Genomic DNA, 19,744 nt, shown 5'->3' with positions numbered 1-19,744 from the left:
CACACAGGGACAAGACTTTAAACTCTGAGTGTGCAGGATGTGTAGGAACCAGACCTGACTGGATGCATGGATGTATGGGAACAAACTCTTTTACTTATAGTTGTTAAGTGGCGTTCAAGTGTTAACATCTGGCCGTAAGTCATGAGGACACTGCTGCTAGGAAGCCCTTAATGAAGAGATGAGTTCATGGATCACGGATCAAAACAACAACAGCCCAAGTCATGAGAAGACTGCTGCTAGGCAACGGTTGCCATCTAGACAGTTAGCCAGCTAGTGACGCTGTAACGTTACGTAGAAAATAGAAAGGCATAATGAAAAGTTTGGGGACTTTCAACATTTTCCATAGACGTATTATAATTTATTTATTTATTTATTTATTTTTTAAATGACTAAATTATAATATTTGAACTAAATTTGTCCTCCTCCACCACCAAATCTGACAACGTTAACAAACACCTCATGAACTCAAACCTGGAGCTTATGAATACCATAGGACTTTCAGTCCAGATCAGATTGGTCCGTCCAGAATTATAATCCCTACATCCACCTCTGTTAGCATGGCTAAATATTCACATGAACTGCAGACCATAAGAATAATCCAGGACTTCAAACTGGAGGCTGTTCCTCTTAAAGTCTCTAGCTCGACTCGTGCGCAGTGGGAGTCAGAGTGAGTGGGACAGAAGCCGCAGCCGCCACCCAAGATGCCTGCAACCGCTTTGCTTGGCCAGGCTGTAATTAATCAGGAACCGGGAAGAGGGAGGCAGCCTTTTTGACCCCCCCTCCAAAAAAAAAAAAAAAACCCTCCTACAGAGCTGGGCTGGCCACAGCAGGGGGCTCTGCCAGAACAGAACATCATCTACTACTGTATATAGTGGCTGAGTGACTTCAGCGCTAGCAGCATCTTAACAGACTCCAAGACTCTTGGACGTGTGAGGAGCTCTGCTGGATGTCAGGCTTTAAAAAGCAGCAGGCCCAAAACATTTGCATGTACTGGAACAATGTCCCCGTGACTTCCACACGATCCTAAACCCTGACGATAAATTCTCTATAACTAATTCAGACTGGGTAAAGTTTGCTTTCCTGGAAAAGTCTCAAGGGCTGCTGGTAGTCCCACGACCGCACTCCTCTGGATCAAACTGCTGGCATCTCTGCTTTCACATGCTGTTCCTAGTTTTAGCTACAGTATATAGGGGAGTTCGTAGGCAAGAAAATACCCCCGTCACCACCACCGCACACACACAGCTCCTCGTAGTCGTAAAACCTTTCAGCCCAGCTCACTTTTATTGATGACTCTTCGTTACCGTCGACTCAGCGTGGAGGCCACCAGCTCATCCGAGCCCCTCTCCAGCTCGCCACACAACAGAAAGATGCTAAAATTAGCCAGGCCGAGCGGCTAGGCTAACTCTCTCTCTCTCTCTCTCTCTCACGTGGGGATCCTAACCAGAGCTCTCCAAACATGAGAGAACGTACAGGCAAGCGCGGTCGGCGGCTTTTGTGGCCACGGCAAAGTCATGTGGAGGCCGTTTTACAAGGACACGAAAGAGAAGAGGGAAGAAAATCAATCATACGTCCATGGCAATGCTGACACTTGGGTACACATAAAGAACTAAAACCATCAGTTGGGTTTCATGTTAAAATACACTTACTCCTACTGGTATATTACGTCCCATCATGTCTGTGGAGCACATATACCTACAGGACATGAAACGTAACAAAAAATGACAGCTCATTTTACCTGAATTAGGAGGAGATACTGATGAGCTGAAACTGATTTAGTGAGATCACTATTTCAGTTTTCAGGTGCTATAACCTCTCAATTTACTGTAGTACAACTCAACTGTAACAGAGCAATAAATTGTGGTCACTGTAGTTCACTTATGCTTTTGGCACCGAGGATGTAATTAAATCTCAATTGTTTAAAAATCCACAAGAACCACCGGCTCCATGCGTCACAGCACTCAAAGTGAATCCAACAACAGCAGATATTTTTTTAGAACAGGCTCACAAAAGATATGAACACAGAGTGTGGCACTGTTAAAAATATCAGCTACTCATTAGCCTGCAGCTAAAAGCAAAGAGCAGCATGAGTATTTTTATGATCTTCTGCTTTTGTTGCGCCGTTATTATCTGTACCTCGCCCGTGTCGTAGATCCAAACTCTGCCTTCTGAGTCGCCGACAGCGACCTCCTTCCCTCCGGACGACCAGCGGACCCTGTTCAGGGCCGAGGCGCCCTCGATTGTCACGCTGGCGGTTGGTACCTAGAGGGCAAAAAAAATAAGTAAACCAAAAGCATTAACAGTATTAGAGAATCATTTTGACAGCTTTTTCACCCATCAACCTGTGCTGAGTCACGCTGAAGGTGAGTAGTAGCTTAGATATTGATTTGATAGAGATGTAAGTATCACAGTATGCTACGCCTGAAATCTTAAAGACGTTATAGTACAGTAGCCTATGAAAATATGCTCACAACACGATAAAACATCACTATTTCATAACACTGTGAGACTCCATGGGATACACACAACTGGAAATGGAAACACATGAGGTAGTACTGTTTGACATTCACGATTCCCAATCTAAAACTACTGGTAGCATTATTCAACGGAACATCTGGTTTCCATACAATATATTCTTAAATACTGCTTTAGAAAAGGTTTGGGTGTTTGATGTCCAGTTGCAGAAAGAATCTTTTATCCTTGTTTGAGGTGTCTTTTTTTTTTTTTGGTATTGCCATTTTGAAAAACAAGTGCTTAATGGGAGATGGAAACACCTTTTCTGAATAAGTTCTAACAGCTGATCAGAGCATATGATTGGCCGATGAAAAGAGGAAGCAAGCGCAACTTTGATGTGTAGCACATAGTGACCAGTGTCAGAAGCTTTGTCAGTTCACGCATCTTGGCTTCCAGTGACAATGAGTTGGAACTTGCTGCTCTGTCGCCACTTGCGTGAACGCAAAATAAGTCTCCAGACAGATAGAATAAAAAGAATAATTACAACTTGCCCAAGCAAAAGAAAAAAATGTAAGGCTCTTTTCCCTTTTAGATGACCAAAGTGTTTCTTTTCTTCAAAGACTTCTTCTAGGAGAAGGCGGGAGGCAGATTAGGCAGATTCTTCTAATCCGTTTATTACAACAGTGCGTAACTCATCTTATATCTGACGATGCTACATGGCCACTTTCTGAACCAGATAAATGGATACCACGCCTACGTTTTCTTTTTCGCGACATTACCAGAACTTTGCGTGAAAATGATTTGGAAACTGTAAAACACTATGTGACTCTTGAACCTTTTATGAACCTTAATAAAGCCCTCCAATACATGCATAAAAACAACAACACGTCCGGTCTGCCACCTGCAGACAGAGGCTGTCCAAACCTCATTTCCCACTGTAACAGGTGCTGATTGGGTATATTTGACATTTATGCTGGATTAATTGATAAATGAAGCTCAGATTAGACAATAATCAGTTCTATTTTGGAAGAACAGACATTAAATGTTCACCATTTCTAAACAAAATGCAGTAAAATAAAGATTTACACTAAAAGCTTGCCTCTTGCGTCCTGGTTCATTCTTATTTATTGTCCCTAATTGCGGTTTAAACCGTTCTCCTCACTGTTTGTTGGAAAATGGGAGCATTTTGCTGTAATGCTCTAATTTACACAGCAAATTTACTGCAGCTTTATTCAAATACACTGGAGGTTAGAAAAACAAAGCTGTCAAATTTACAGCGCCTCGCTCAGCCGCGGACGCACACGGGGCTATTTACTCTATAATAACTTCATGTTCATGTTTGCTGTTGCGGGCGAGCTGATGCTTCTTTTAGCGAACGGCGGTGCTCGTGTTGCACCTTTAAAAAACCATCTGCAGCGTTTCCATAAACTGCTCCTGACATGTGGCAGGCGAGTCTTGACACATGTCACCGATGGAGACAGAGGCCTTGGCATCACGTCGCCTCACACAGACACACACACTAGAGCTTCTGCGTATTTAAAGCAGCGCTAACCACAGACTGGCTGCCATTAGCCTGCTAGCTTCCACCGCGCCGCACGAGTGGATCTGAACTGAGCGCTTTAAATTGGCAGTGTGTGTCTGCGTGCGTGGTGGAAATGAGAACCAGGCGCGCCGCGCTGCTCCGTTAATGTCGTTATGACTGTGTGTTTTTAATATGACGGCAACAATGGAGGCCTGTTGCTATTAGACCCACTGTGTGTGAGCGAGTGTGTGTGTGCGTGAGTTGGGTACATCCGTCTGTTTGTGTGCGCGCCTGAGCAAATGTTTCTCATAAAGCTCATTGTTAGACGAGTTAGGCCGCCGATAATGAACTCTTCCTCTGTCTGTGAAAAGGCTGCTGTTGAGGGAAACCATGGGAAACCGGCCGTCTGTGCTGCAGAGGGCGGGTTCAGTGAGAGCGAAGGGGTTAAAACCAGCAGATGGAACATGAAAACATAGCTGTAGAGATGCAGACTTGTATTAGGGTTGAAGGCACCGTGGGTGTCGTCTCCATGGAGACCAAGAGGAAGGAGAATGGAGGATTCTTTTATCTGTAGTCGTACCTGGTTGATGAAAGGATCAGACAACACGCTTCACCTGAGTTGTAACGTATGATTTACTAGAAATGTGGTTAGAGTTACACGGTCAAGAGTTTGATGAAGGTACCAATGTCATCTGTCCAATGAATATGAAGCAACATTTAGCTTAGCTTAGCATAACGACTTGAAACAGCTAGCCTAGCCCTTTCCAAAGGGAACAAAGGCTCTGTAAAGCCTGTATGTATTAATGACTTCAGTGTCTGGACACAGTTAACAAAGCATAAAAACCTTATTTTAGTTACTTGGTGCCACTTTTCCAGTCTTAATGCTAAGCTAACTATCTCATGTTTTGTTTTTTTAAAGGGACAGACCGTTATTGATCTTCTGTTCTAAGTGTATTTCCTTAAAGCAAAGAAGAACGAATACATTCAAAGATGTTTGATAGTGACTTGAACTGAATCTAAAAAATAAAAGTAAAAAGATGAGATTGGTTCTACCTAACTAAATTATGTAAACATCTAGCCTTCAACGGCCTTGAATGCACCCATCTTAAAATAACTGTTGCCCCACAGTGTTGTGAAACTCAACCTCTGGCCTGAACTTTCTTTTTTTATTATTTTCATGGGACTGCGTGGACTGAGGGCTGGGGCCTCTCTGCTCGTGGTCTCCGGCACATCTGCGCACTCCCTCTGATGGGACGCAGTGTGGGAGGAAGATGGGACGGGGAGGCGGGGTCCTGAGGTTGCCTGAACGTTGGACAGAGGTTGTAGCAATGTTAGTGGGCTGGCTGGGTGGGAGCCCGGGAAGAGGAGATGTCACCCAGTCTGATTTAGAGCGAGGGCTGTGGGAAACGCCCACGGGGGAATCAGGGATGTGGAGGGGCTGGTGGCGGTGGTGGAGGGGCTGGATGGGAGGGGAAAGTCTTGGGTGTTTGGTTGTGCGGTTCGGGCAGAGGCCCAGCAACAGGCCCCGAGGACACCGAACACACACGCACGCAACATCGACACACAAAAGACGTGACGCGGAAAACACGCCCACGATGACATACATTCACACACACACACCTCAGTGTCGTTGTTGAGGTTCCACAGGTCCAGGCGGCCCATGCCATCCACGGCGGCGAAGAGAGCGGGATGCACGGGAGACCACATGACGTCATAGACATAGTCGGCGTTGTCCTCGAACGAGTACAGAGGCTTGTTGTGCTGAAAAAAAGAGGATATCTGTGTAAGTGTGTGTGTGTGTGTGACTGACAAGGAGCGAAACATCACTGCAGAGGCGAACGGAGAGAGCGAGGGACTGCAGCAGATGACACACCAGAGACAGAAAGAAAAGAGAGAGAGAGAGAGAGAGAAAAAAGGAATGGAGAGAGGGAGTGAGCGAGCTTCAGACAGAGTGGCGCTGCCTCAGCCTTGGGGCCTGTCTGGGTGCAGAGCCTAATTAAAAAGCCTAGCACATTCACACAGCGCCATAAAACCGCTGGGAGAGATGAAAGGGAAGGGCCCTCCACAAGGTGTACTGTAACCGTAACACAACAGCTGTCTGAGAGGGAGACGGAGATGGTCGCAGATAGGAGACGGGAGGAAGAGGAGCGGTCGGGGGACAAGCGACGGAGAGGAAGGGGCGCTCAAAATATGTTGCGTGTGTTCTGTTTGCGTGTGTGTGCAACTTGACTGACAGATGATATTTAAAGACTAAAGTCATAGATGAGTAAAAAAAAAAAAAAGACAGAGATGCAGTTGATGAGCTGAAGTTCATATTTGTCATAAACAAATGTCAAAAATGATTTTCTGTCTCAGGGCTGAGCAGGATGTTTAACATGTTAAAAAGAGAGAAGAGTCAGTGCTCTCTGCTGGACAAACTGTAACACTGACACCGTGTCTAAACTGATTTAATCAGTAAGGGAAAAATGTGTATCAGTATTAGTGATATATCAGAGGTTAGGTTGATATATCTAAACTATTTATCGTCCTGTGTGGTTCCTCTTTTAGCAACACAGGCTCACTCATCCTGCGTCGCTGTGTCTGTGCTGCTCTGTGCAAAACAATGCTGAGAGCTGGTTGAACTCTGACCTTTTGACCTCTATGCGGCGAGGCCAGTGGCTGAAGGCGACTGCTCGAGCAGCAATTAAAGGTAATTATATAGGTGGGAACCTATCTAACAATAAAACGATCCATAGCTAAAAGAAGAAGATCAGAACTGACAGAAATCAAACGCTTTTCAATTCAGCCGTCTTTCAAATATAAACTGTGGTCAAAGGCTGCTACCTTGACAAATTTTACTCTTTCAGTGAAACAAAGCTGACTGCTGCATTGACCTTCTGAACACTTGATTATTGCAGGAACTTTTTCTTAGCTCTTTTTGAGAGTCTGCACAGCAGGAGCTGAGAACTATCACGGTGTTAGAACTCTGATATCAGGATCTTTTTTAAGGTTAGACACAGGAGGAACCTTGAGTGACCCAAGTGTGCTGTGATTGGTCCGGACTTAAGTGTACCCTCATGGTCGACACATGGAGAATAAGACAATGTACACCGATCTGGCATAACATTATGACCCCCTTCCTAATATTGTGTAGATCTCCCTTGTGCCTCCAAAACAGTTGTGACTCATCAGAGAATGGACATGGTCCTTCTGAGGGTGTCCTGTGGTGTCTGGTAACACAGTGTTGTTAGTGGGGGCCTTTGGGTCCAATGGGTTGAGGGAAGGGGCCTCTGTGGATCATCCCACAGATACTTGATCAGTTTGGGATCTAGTGAATTTGGAGGCCAGGTCAACACCTTGTGCTGTTCTTCATGTTTTTTTTTAGTTGTTCCTAAACTGTTTTTGTGTGTGTGTCTGTGTCAGGCTGCGTCCTGCTGGGGATGGCTGCTGCCACCAAGGAGTGTCATTGCTATGGGGTGGGGGTGTCTGGTCTAGTCTAGGTGGGTGGTACATGTCCACATGAATGAATGCCAGGTCCAAAAGTTTCAAAGCTAAACACTGAATTGTCACAAGATGTTAAAAGTTATTTACATCTCCTGTCAGTGGTCACCAGTGTAGGTGTAAAATGAAATTATGTGAGTGCAGCACAAACCTACCAACAACAGAACCAACTCATGTCTTGATACCAACCACCAGGCGACTGTTACGTCACTTTGGCATTTCTGTTGACTCTGTAAATGCAGACAATAAGCCGGTACTAGCGTCCCTGCAGCAATTACCTGCATGCAAAATTGACATTAAGGTTATCTTATTTACTGAGAAATCCACCAGGCATTTCTGGTCCTCTTAGATCCTCAGAACAACAGTAAGTAAGAACAACAGTAAGTAAGACGGCGTCTTTGCAGTGGCCGCTCCTAAGCTTTGGAAAAGCCTTCCTCTTTCAATGAAACGTTGCTCCTCTGGGGATAATTTTAAGAAAAACCTCTGTGGCCTTTTCAGTTTTTCGTCTTGCTCTTTCGATCATATTATTTGATGTAGCGCGTATTACTAAGTGCACGGCCCGTTGTGCAAGACCGTTGACCGGACACCAACATGCTCCCTGAGAATCCCAACGGGAATGAATTGCCACAAGGTAAATACAACAAAATACAAATAGGCCTGTGTGTTTGTGTGTGACTCCGTGTGTGTGTGTGTAATCCCCCTTTCTTTCTCTGACTGGCTGCTGTTAGGATTCCAGAGGCTTACAAACTGCGTTCCTGACAAGTGGAGAGGGAGGGGTGGAGAAGAGGAGACAGGTTGGCTGGAAGAGCGAGAGAAAGAATGTCATCTCTCTCTCTTACGTTCTCATTCTTGCTCTTTTTTTCCCTCCATCACCTTTACTGCTTCTCGCTCCACAGTTGTTGAGTGCAAACACGCACACACACACACACGGAGAAACGCACAAACACAAACACAAACAGAGCCGAGCCAATTTCAAGCCTCGATTGAACCTGTTTTCCGGGCGGCGAGATGACAGCAGAGGTCATTTCTTTCCATCTCACAGTTTCAGCACTCAATCAGCCGAATGATCCTCGGTTAATGCGCTCTCCCTCTGCCTCGCTCTAGTTTTCTTCTACTCATTCCCTAACCCAACGGTATTTCACGTCGCCCGGTTATATTAAAAATGTTACTTATATTTAAAATCTGCCTTTCAAGCTAAGCCAACTGAAATCTGTCCTCCGTTTAATTGGATGACGCGCCACTTGAAAGGTAAAAGGAGATGAAATCCTCTTTGTGTTCGACTCAAAACTACCATTTTGCCCATATCTACCAATTTTAAGGAACGTAATTTGGGTAAAGAAGTCTTTAAACTAATCTTAAAATGGAGCTTAATCCTCGTGGCGCCTCATGTGAAGCAACTGGTTGTCATTATCTTTCCTGTGCTGAGAAGCTGAGCTGGAAAACCATCACTAAAACACTGACAGTTAATGTCACCTGCAGACAATGGGCCCACACTTTGGACATTAAAGCTAGGAATGTGTGCGTGGCTGCGTCTTGTGACCTGGGTGTTAATATTAAAATACCACGTTGCCTTCCGAAAGTTTCAAATGTCAAGGAGACTTTCAGTCTTACAGAAAACCTCCCAGCCCTCAGCCGTCCAGAGGAATCTAAAACATCTCATCTCCGCAGCCGTCTGATAATTTCACCGGTTCCATCATGGCTGCATTTGCATCTCAAAAATCTCTCCGGTTTGATAGCTTCACACCAGATTTAACAACCACACGCTGCGGAGGCCCAGGCGCTGTCCTCAAATTAGACACTGTTATGAAATGTGTCATGCGCTGTAAGAGGACAAAATATCATCTAATTTCCCAATTTCTCTGTCCACGGCTATCTGAAATGTTACCAGCGCTCATTAACAATCACCTGAGCTGACAGTGGTGCAGGCTTTTAATTAACTTCTAAGAGAGTTAAAGTGGAACGATTACGCTCCATCCAATCACTCAGTAGATGGTTTTGGGGTCAAGAGAGCAAGTCGGTTCAAGTTATGCACAATCATAAACCCCACTCCCAGCTGCCGCGGCGTCTTCACACCCCGACCGAGTCGGAACGGTTTCGCTAACCACAATATTTGCACCGCTGAGTGCGAAAACATCAGCAGACTTCTGTGCGACGGCCCAACGTGTGTGCGAACGCGCCGGGAATCCGCGGTTCGTGACGGGGCTGGTGAAAGGAGGGCCGGGGGAGAAGCCTCCGGGGGGAATTTAAGGCAAGCAAAGGCGGCTCGCTCAAGGTGGACGCGAGGCGCGTGCGGCAGCGTCTGTGTTTGCACACGCACGTACGCACTCAGGTATTCCGCCTGCCCGCACACAAACATGGGTTATGTGGGATGAGAGACAGACGCACATTCCTGTGGTGCCCCTCGAAGGAAAGGGAATTCCCAAATCCCGACAAAATAACACGCTCTTCTGATGAAAATCCACAGAAATGTTTTAATGTGTGTCACGGGACGCCGCGCACAAGAGGACCGACGTGAGCTAAAATTCATCACTGTGCTTCACTGCTTGTTACAGTATGGAGACTCTAAGAAGTATTATGTATTTTTATAATTGTCTGTATTTGCTCATTTCGATCTCTCTGTTTAAAGTTAACATCACTTTCTATTATCTTTAAACCCTCTGCTGACAATCGATTTCCTCCCTTCCTTCCATATTAGCCATTTCTGCTACCGGCGTTCTGATATCTTATTCCTCCACCAACCTTTCCTTTTGTCTTTTCCACCTTAGTCTAACTTTATTTCTTATTCCGTACCTCATTCAATCTTAAGTTTTCTCGAGTCTTTTGTGCAACATGTCAAATGTACTGTACCTGAGCTAAAAGCTAAGTTAAAACCCTCCCTCTGACAGAAACACGTTTTTTTTTTTTTTTACCGCCGCTGAAATGCCGCCAAATGGAATTCATCGCATCGGCCTGAAAGGAGAACAAACGCCCAGAGTGGCGGCTGCTACCATCCCATCATTTGCGTTTTGAAGGGACAGTGGAGTGGGAGGGAGGGACGCACACACAAGCACGCATGCAGGCTTAAGACGTGATGAGGATCAGCTGATCTGACTGTGACAAGGTGGACAGAGTCGCACAGTGAAAGATTTCTAAATGTGGTGCATCTTTATGGAAAATGTCAAATAGAAGAAAAATGAACTGTTGTCTGTTAAAATCATATTAGTGCTCATTCTTTAAACTGAAACTAATTTTCTCTTACTGCTGTGACAATAGAATCATCTTTAGAGTTGTTTTTGCCCTGAGTTCAGTCTTGTAGGCACACCTTTGTGCACAGACCTCTAAAGCTGCACCGACATCCAGCTGACTTCTCCAGAAGACAGAACAGAACACCAACTTGATTCAATTTACCACACAAGATTTTATTAGCAGATCTTACTGCCTAATTAGCCTGACAGGCTAAACGCAGATCTCAATAACCAGGAGTCCTAGTTACTACTGAATCATTTTACCACACACCTAGAGTACCCACATGTACGTAGTAACAGCTCTCCGTCAGCTTATTCACACACCCACACACATGCAGGGACACACAAGTAGTAAGAGAAGGACTGATTTTTTGAAAAAGTTGCTCACCTATTATACTCAACTCCCCCCCTACTCTCTCAGGATTCTCTCTCTGCAACCTCTCGGAGGCCACAATCAACCCCCCACACATCTCCTTACACTCTCTCTTACACTCTCTCCTTCTCACACACACCTCCCACACTGTACCTTGGTGCTCCAGAGTTTGACGGTCCAGTCGAAGGAGGATGTGATGAAGAGGTGGGAGAAGTCGACGGTGCCCACCGCGCTGTGGCAGCTGATGCCGGTAACCGGCCCCTGGTGGCCCTCGAACATCTCGCAGATACCCGCCTTGCTGGAGGTGAAAAAGACCAGAATAACATGTATGACTGGGATATTTAGCGTCTTAACTCTGTAACTTGTGCACGTCTCTAACTCATGTCTTTAAGTTTTCAGTTGAAAAAGAAAATAGCATTTTTAAGGCAGCAGGTGAACTTTTGTTTCTAAGTTTCACCGACTTGAAATGTATTACAGTGCAGTAAAATGCTGAAATGTTTTGCACGTCCACCAACCTGCCATGTCTGGATGCAGTGTACACGGTGCCCTCCTCGCTGCCGACCACATAGTTGTTAACGTCTCCCGTGGGGAAGGCCATGCCCGTCACCGCCACGGGTTTGGATTTATTATACACCAGTTCCATGGTCTCCTACACACACACATATATAGTATCATAGTTGTATCTATATATGACCATAAACAATCAATAATGCAAACAGGTGATAACAGATTGTCTTGACTGTGTGACTGATAGGGGGACTTATACGTATACCTGAGGCTGGGAGAGCATGTCCAGACTCCAGGAGCACATCCTGCCGTCCGTAGACACGGTGATCAAGTTGTTGGCATTCTGGGTGCCGACCACGTTCACGCAGTACACCGGGTGCTTCACAGACACGCACATGGACACACAAATAGATGAGATGGGCGAAGATACACCCTTGCACGCCACAGCAAATGAAACCATATGTTTTCATCATCTAATAGCTGTAGTATGATTACAATTCCTATTAAAACAATACTTGTTATTCTGCTGCATGCTGTGATCGCGATAATAAATCATAATTAATAGTCTCTTTGATTGGAGTCACTAAAATCTCTCTGCATATTTGGCATCTCGCACAATAAATATTTGGATAATTCCTAACTACAGCAGGCTGTCAGTGACATGAAACATTTCATTCGTCTGATATGCTATTATTAACAAATTCGATTTTAACGGTCATGTAATTTTACCCTTAAACACATGACTTCATTAGATACTATGAGGGCCAAACGATGCAGCCGTGCTCGCAGACGGCTCACATGCCGGTGTGCAGTCGTCCTTTTAAATCACTCCACATTTGGGACATGTGCCGCTGTTCGAGTCCAGAGTGTGTGAAGCCATTATATCATTACTGGCCAGTAATTGATTTGTGTACTGGGCCGCACAAAGAGTCCATTCAGCAATCAGCACCATGCTAGCAAGCAGGACTCACTAACTGGAGAGAGCGGCGGCCTCATTACTGGACTCCACAGCGCCTTTAAAGCTACAGTATAGATGGCACGTCACAGTGTGTGAGTCTACATGCCTCCCGTAGCTGTGATTATAAACGGCATATGGTCTTAAGATATTGCTAGTGATTGTTGGACAGTGATTTGTTGAGAGTCATAGAGTTCACTGGAGACAAACTGAGCTGAACAGTTTTCACTCGTTTCTGGAGAAGCATATGTGTGTAAGTATCTCCTTGATGCAGCGATTATCATGGTGTTATCGTATTGAAATGTTTTATCGTATTTGCTACGATAGATTACATTTTATGTCAGCGCGTTTAAATTTAGATTAGCCTAACCTATCAGTGACACAGAGAATAGCAAATGTGTCAGGAGAACGTGAGTGATGCCCATCAGTAGTAGATATTTTTAGGTCCCGGATACAAAGAACTACAAGCAACAAAGGGAGACTCTGACGTCGCCTCACTTGTGTTATGCATTGTGTTGTTGTGTCTGTGCCAAAAAGTTGCACTGGAACACAATGCAAATATTACAGCCAACGGCAAGTTGGGACATGCTTTGCAAAGATCTGACACTGGCAAATGGCTGATTGTCAGCTTGGTGTGTGACGGTACCTAAACTAATAGAAATGAAAAGCAAACCGGGAAGTGCAATTTAGCAGCAGAGTAGGAAGCTTCAACACCATAAACTTGATTAGACACTGTTAGAAACCTAATGGAAAGATTGGATCCTGAGTGATGTAATAACAGTTTAGGTGTTTGAGATGGTGATAAAGACTGTGTTGGATTAGTGATGGTATGAGCAGATACTCACGGCTGCAATATCAGTATTAAACATGAAAATAAAGGCAGGGAGCAAATTCTAAATTTAACTGAATAGAGCCCAAGAAGGTATCAGTTATTTTTATGTTGACATATAACTGTATGTTATGTTGAAGATGAGAACCAGCCTTACAGTGTGTGCAGCAGCAGACAGGGGAGTCCTCTGGACCGGGGTCCGACGGTGGCTGCGGTTATCCCACAGGACGATCTGTCCGGAGTAAGTCCCCCCCACCACCAGGTTGGGATGAAACCTGGCAAAACCCACAGACACCACCGGAGACTGAGGAGAGAGGAAAAGACAGAGGAAGGAGCGAATGAGAAAGAAGAAAGACTCCATATTATTCTGGTGTAAATTTAGATTAGCCTAAACTATCAGTGACACAGAGAAGAGCAAAGGCGTCAGGAGAACGTGAGTGATGCCCATCAGTAGCTCTGTCGTCACCTTTGTGGGGATATTTTTAGGCCCGGACACAAAGAACTACAAGCAACAAAGGGAGACTCTGACGTCGCCTCACTTTGAATGTGTCTGGGCAAAAAGTTGCACTGGAAGACAACGCAAATATTACAGCCAACATCCGTTCTGTGCCTGTGTGAAAGGAAATAACTCCTCTGGGAAACCTGAAGGGAAGAAGCAAGGAAGAGCTGCAAACCGTTGTACAGAATCCTGCTGATGAGTTGGTCCAAAGTTTATAATTCTAGATGGTCGTGTCATGAAAATATTATGGAAAAGTTTCTTAAAAGACATATGATCATGAACTGAAGGAAGGCACGAGAGTAGAAGTGGTTTGGTCAGACGAGATAAGGGGATAAAACCGCTGATGGTGAGAAAAGAGCAAACGCAAAGAGATATGAACTGAAAGCGGTAACGCTAGACGGGGCCGGGTGACAGCGAGCAATCGAGGCATCGTGATGGGTGGCAGACATGAGGACACAGACAGAGACGGAGATGATGAGTCTGGCCACAGTGAGGGTCTGCTGAGGAGAGGAGAGAGGGGTGACGCTGGGGTGGAGACCAGACAAAGAGGGGAATTGTAGTCCTCTTTCCCCCAGCCGTTTCACATTACAGCATCAAAACCCCAGCAGCCACTGGAGCGCTCACTGTAGCCTCCATCATGACAAGCGCACCCTTGAACTCCCTCCCCCCCTCAATGCCGTGTTTATTGAGTTTTGGTTCCTCTTCAGTGCTCGTCCCATATGGGCTTCTGGGCGCAGCAGCTAGCTTCTCCTGACCCAGAGCCACTGAAGCATCTGTGCTCTTGAGTTATGAGAAAATGTTTCAGCATCCTGTAGCTGGTGCTACAGGAGGGTAAGTGGTGTTATGCATTGACAAATTCATCAGAACCAACCAAGCCAGCAGAGCGTCGTTGAGGAGAAATAAATTACAGGCAAGACGGGGCCAAGAGAGTATTAAACACGAAGCTCACAAACACAAATCACAATTAAAAACAGTAAAACTATAACAACATGCAGGGACTATTACGCAAAAGGATTGTTGCCTAATGTGGTCGTAGATTTATTAGAAGAAGCAGCGTTGACAGTTTTAGTGTTCCTGAGAAATGTACGTCAGACATTTTTGCTGTTGAAGCGGCACATGAGGCAAAACTTGTCATTAATTATAAGGAATCCTCACAAATTAATCACTGTATTAACAAGGCAGTAAACGTGAGATTTATGAGGCTAAACTTACAACATAGTCTGCATTAAATACCTTCTAAAACTTTATGGTACAACTACAACTGTAATAGACTGTTTAATAAACAAGGAGTCGACTGTGGGTATGATTTTAAGAATCCCAATAAAGGCAATTACATATTAATAAATGACTTATACAATGAGAACTATGACTATAATGGCTTATAGAAATCCTCAGCTGAACGACCTATATTTATTATACTAAAGGTTAATGGTGATAAAATGTTATATTAATGCTTTGCTACAGGATGCCAGCTGAGATTGTGATAATGCTTAAACATAAGATGACTCTGAATGACTTCAAATTAGTTTTTGGGATAATAATAAATGCTAAATCCACACCACGTAAAGGTGGATGTAGCCGCCTGACCCGTGTGATGGTCCATTAGTAAACAATTGCATATTTAAGTAGATCTGGGACGTGCCGGGATTGATAGACTTAGTCTTGTCAGGTTCTTAGCCTGATCCACCCCTCGCTCATCCCCAGCTCCTCCCTTTGTTCCGATATATGGCTGCAAATAAGAGCCAAGATGGCAGCAGTCAGATATAGAATCTATGCCTAAACCATACGTCATAGACTGGTCAAATCAAGCAGATCATCTAGATCCTACAGTCTATGACAATGGTTAACGGTGACAATCCATTATTAACTGGTCATAACAGATCAAGTCATACCGTGACAGAACGCCCCAGCAGAAAGTGTATGTGGGTCTCCCTTTAATGCCACCAAGGTAAATCTACTGTCAGCTGAATGCGGTATTGAATTTAACATCTCCAAAGGTTGCAGCTTTTTTCTTAAGAAGATCCTCTATGACTGCGTCAATATACAGTGTGCAACCAAATTAGATCATTCGCCTTATTTTTCAGTTCTTGTTTCATTTCTCTCCCTCCTCCTCCTCCTCCTCCTCCTCCTCCTCCTCCCTCCCTCGCCATCCCTGCCACCACACCATGTGCAAAGCAGCCAACTCCAAAACCCCAGTTCATTTTGAAAGGAGGCTGCAAAACAAACCAGAGGGAAAGAAAACACTCCGTACTCTTTAGTCCTCCTATTTTGTGACTTCTGAGGAGTCACGGCTTTCAGAGGGAACGTATCGAGCGTCGCTTCAGACGTCGGGACTCAAAATAAACAGAGCTTCGGTGATAAAAATAAAGTCGCTCGTCAGCTGGCTCCTCCTGAGAAGTTTATTTACACAGTCAGACCAAAAGGGATCCCGATTGTGGGCATGTAAGCAGGTACCACTAAACAACACTGGACGCTCTGACAACTTCTACAGTGGTTTGATTAATAGTATATCGATGACCGTTATTAAAATAATATAGAATAGTAGACAATATAAATTGTAAACGTTGGTTTTATGCAATTACAATAACAGGTGACCAAATGATCAGTGTAGTACTGGTACTAAAGATGAAAAAGGAGCAAATGACTTTGCTCGAACAATGATCACATTTCATGACCTCTACTCTTTGTGGCTGTCTGACGGGCTTCTGTTTGAAGTCTCTTCCCCCTCCATCAACACACACATCCACTTAATATGCCCAGGACTCCGCCACCGCATGCATCAATCCGCCTTTAAGAAGATAATAATAATAATAAGCAAATCAAAAAACTCTGGAGAAGGAATCTTAAAGAGTGAAACGTGTTGATTTGTTATTTGTCGTCTATTTTTTTCTTCTCTAAAGAAATATTTGACTCAATACGTGGCTGTATATTAAAACGCTACTTTAGCTTAGCTTAAAGCAGAGGAATGGATAACCTAGCTCTGTTTGGAGGTAAAATACCAATACCAGAGTGAGCAGAGAGCTCACTGATGCTCACATAATGAGAGATCATGTTTACGTTTTAATGCTAAAGCTATGCTAAACTAACTCATTGAATTTCCTTTTTCTTTACAGTTAAAGTGATAAAAGCTGCTACAAATGCATCTGAGTTTTTAATCTTTGTCAAATTATAACAGTTTGCATTACAGCGTAAACTGTCTTCTATCAAGGAAGCTGTTATCTTTCAATAACAGTCAAAAAAAAAAAACTTTTCACTTCCAGAGAAGGCCAGCCTTACTTTTACCATTGACACCATCAAAAATATAAAGTAAACACGAAAATCCACAAGAATATACAGACACAAACAGAAAACATCCACGCTTTCTACTCTCTCCTTCATCCCCCGCCGCCTAAATAAACATCTCTACCCCACAGCAGCAATGACAAAAAGAAGCTAAATCAAACCAAGCTTTCCCTCTATTCGCTCCATATGTCAGTCGAACTCCTAAGCCCTATCAGTGTCCCATCTTAAGAGAAAAATTCCCGACTAAACTCTGAATCCCCTTTTTGAGAAACCACAAGTTATGCCATCACTCCCCTCATGCGCTGTCAGGCTTAGTGAAAGAGCTACTGAAAATTAGACCGTCTTTGCCCCATAATGCACTATGAGGCGCCCGCCGGCAGCGACTTGGACTTAACATAAAAGCCATTCTCCTAAAATGCTTCTAATCAAACGTCACATCAGCACATGTGTTTTAGAGCTGTATTCCTTTTAAACGTACTGCATGTAATTAGGCGCTGAAACGAGATCAATTTGTCGCGTGCTATAAGGAAGTTCATGATTTAAGAAAAAAGGGAATTGGCTGATGGTTTCTAAATTTCAATGTCATGTAGGAAATTAATGACTAGGTTTAAAGTTGAATTATGGGGAGCTTGCTTATGTGTTTGCCAGATTTCTGTAGTCTTTTCATTCATTTGTGAGCCTTTGCTACCAACAACTCAAATATCACTTTTCTAGCTATTTGAGTATAGGTTCCCAAATAGCGTAAAGCATTTCCTACCAGGCTGTGACCGAGTTGGCAAAACCCTCAAATAATAAATCACATAACATTGTGTGAGGTACTTACACTGAACCTCTGGTGTGGCTGTAACGGCGTACCTTCAGTCACACCAAGAGGGAGTTCAGTGGCTGGGACTTTTGAGACGCTACACACATTTTAGAGTAAAGACGCCATTGAAAGCACAACACAGTGTGGACAGCAAGACTTTATCTTGTTACTTCAAAGGAGAGTGACAGCTATTTTCAAGGTAGATCAAGTCTGAGCATTTAAAACCAAACTGGAAATGTTGGGACGGCCATGAAACTGGAGCATATTTGACAAGATTCTCAAGATTAGCCAGGACTTTGGGATAGACTACTAGACTATCTTTATCCTAAGCCATGGGTAGTCAACCGACTGCACGGATGACATAATGTATTACTTGAAATATGTTACGCATTTGTGAATATATCTATTTATACATGTATGCATCGATCAGGCCAAACATTATGACCACCTGCCTAATATTGTGTAGGTCTCCCTTGAGCCTCCAAGCCAATTCTGACTCATCATAGAATGGGCATGGGCCTTCTGAGGGTGTCCTGTGGTGCCTGGCAACAGGATGTTGTTAGTGGGGGCCTTTGGGTCCTGTGGGTTGAGGGGAGGGGCCTCTGTGGGTCAAGCTTGTTCCAGTGCAACCCACAGATACTTGATCAGTTCAGGATCTAGTGAATTTGGAGGCCAGGTCAACACTTTGTGCTGTTTTTCATGTTTTTTGAGTTGTTCTTAAACCGTTTTTGTGTGTGTGCCTGTGTCAGGCTGCATCTGGGATTGCTGCTGCCATCAAGGAGTGTCACTGCTATGGGGTGGGGGTGCCTGCTCTGGTCTAGGTGGGTGCTACATGTCGAAGTAACATCCACATGAATGGCAGGTCTAAAAGTTTCCCAGCAGGACACTGAATTGTCTCAAGATGGTCAGTGTTATTTCCTTCTCCTGTCAGTGGTTTTAATGTTGCGGCTGATTGGTGTATATTGTATGTCTGATCCGACACTAATACACAAATTTAGTTAATTGTGTTCCCTGTGGTTGATACTGAATATAAATGACAATTCTGATATTTTGGGACATCAGTGTATTTACTTGAGTGAGATGGTAACTGAGTGGTAACTAACAGACACGTAATCATCTAAGTCACAGTCAGAAGGCCTGTTATAAGACTATTTAACTAAATACAGCCACGTTCGTCCCTTCCCTCGTTCCTCTTCATTTTTTGCTCTGGACATACCATTCATACAAGAACCACATCTGTCTAAATACCATCTCAAAAACGCTCGTGTCCACAAAACCCCCAGTATGACTGCAGCTCCATGTCAGGCCTGACTCGACGCCAAGCCTGACATTTCATTTCCAAACGCCGAGCGGCTCTGTGGATGGTTCCCATCAAACACGCAGCGCAGGTCAGACACCTGCTAAGTCACCTCCCGCCAGTCCAGACGGGGAGGATGTGAGGAGTGACAAGTCCCGGAAGAAACGGCAGCAGCAAGAGTCACTTTGGTATACTGGGCCTGAGATAAATTGTGGAAGTTTTAAAAAGGAGACTCTCTGGCAGTCAGAACAGTGGGTTTAATTTCTTTCCTTAGGCAGTGTGTGTGTGCATGGGTGAAGGAGAAACTCACAAGTATCACTTACTATATCTCACACAGGCTCCCAAGGCTAAGTGTTTCTGGCAGCCCTTATTATATTAATGGGAAGTGTTCTGTACAGGATAATACACACATGGTATACCGTGATGAAAGATGGCACCCAGCAAGGGATTAGGGATGTTTGAAGGAATGACAGAAAGAGAAAGAAAGCTAGAGAGAGGCAAACACTCCCTCCTTTGTTGC

At 44.3% G+C, this 19,744-nt stretch overlaps 1 protein-coding gene across 1 annotated transcript in view; it reads right to left on the bottom strand.

Annotated features, from left to right (window-relative positions):
* The window catches only part of dync1i1a (dynein cytoplasmic 1 intermediate chain 1a), a 49,656-nt gene that overhangs the window by 1,453 nt on the left and 28,459 nt on the right, over positions 1–19,744 (bottom strand). Inside the window, exons 10-15 of the mRNA XM_084563829.1 lie at positions 13,499–13,645; positions 11,823–11,936; positions 11,566–11,699; positions 11,204–11,348; positions 5,594–5,734; positions 2,134–2,259 (exon numbers count right to left, since the gene is read on the bottom strand). Coding sequence (XP_084419955.1) covers positions 2,134–2,259; positions 5,594–5,734; positions 11,204–11,348; positions 11,566–11,699; positions 11,823–11,936; positions 13,499–13,645 — 807 coding nt within the window. The remainder of the gene's footprint in view (positions 1–2,133; positions 2,260–5,593; positions 5,735–11,203; positions 11,349–11,565; positions 11,700–11,822; positions 11,937–13,498; positions 13,646–19,744) is intronic.

Source organism: Chelon labrosus (assembly GCF_963514085.1).
Source record: "Chelon labrosus genome assembly, chromosome: 16".
In the NCBI taxonomy this organism is placed as follows: Eukaryota; Metazoa; Chordata; class Actinopteri; order Mugiliformes; family Mugilidae; genus Chelon; species Chelon labrosus.
The sequence above is the reverse complement of the archived record's forward strand: the minus strand, read 5'-3'. Positions and strand labels throughout refer to the sequence as shown.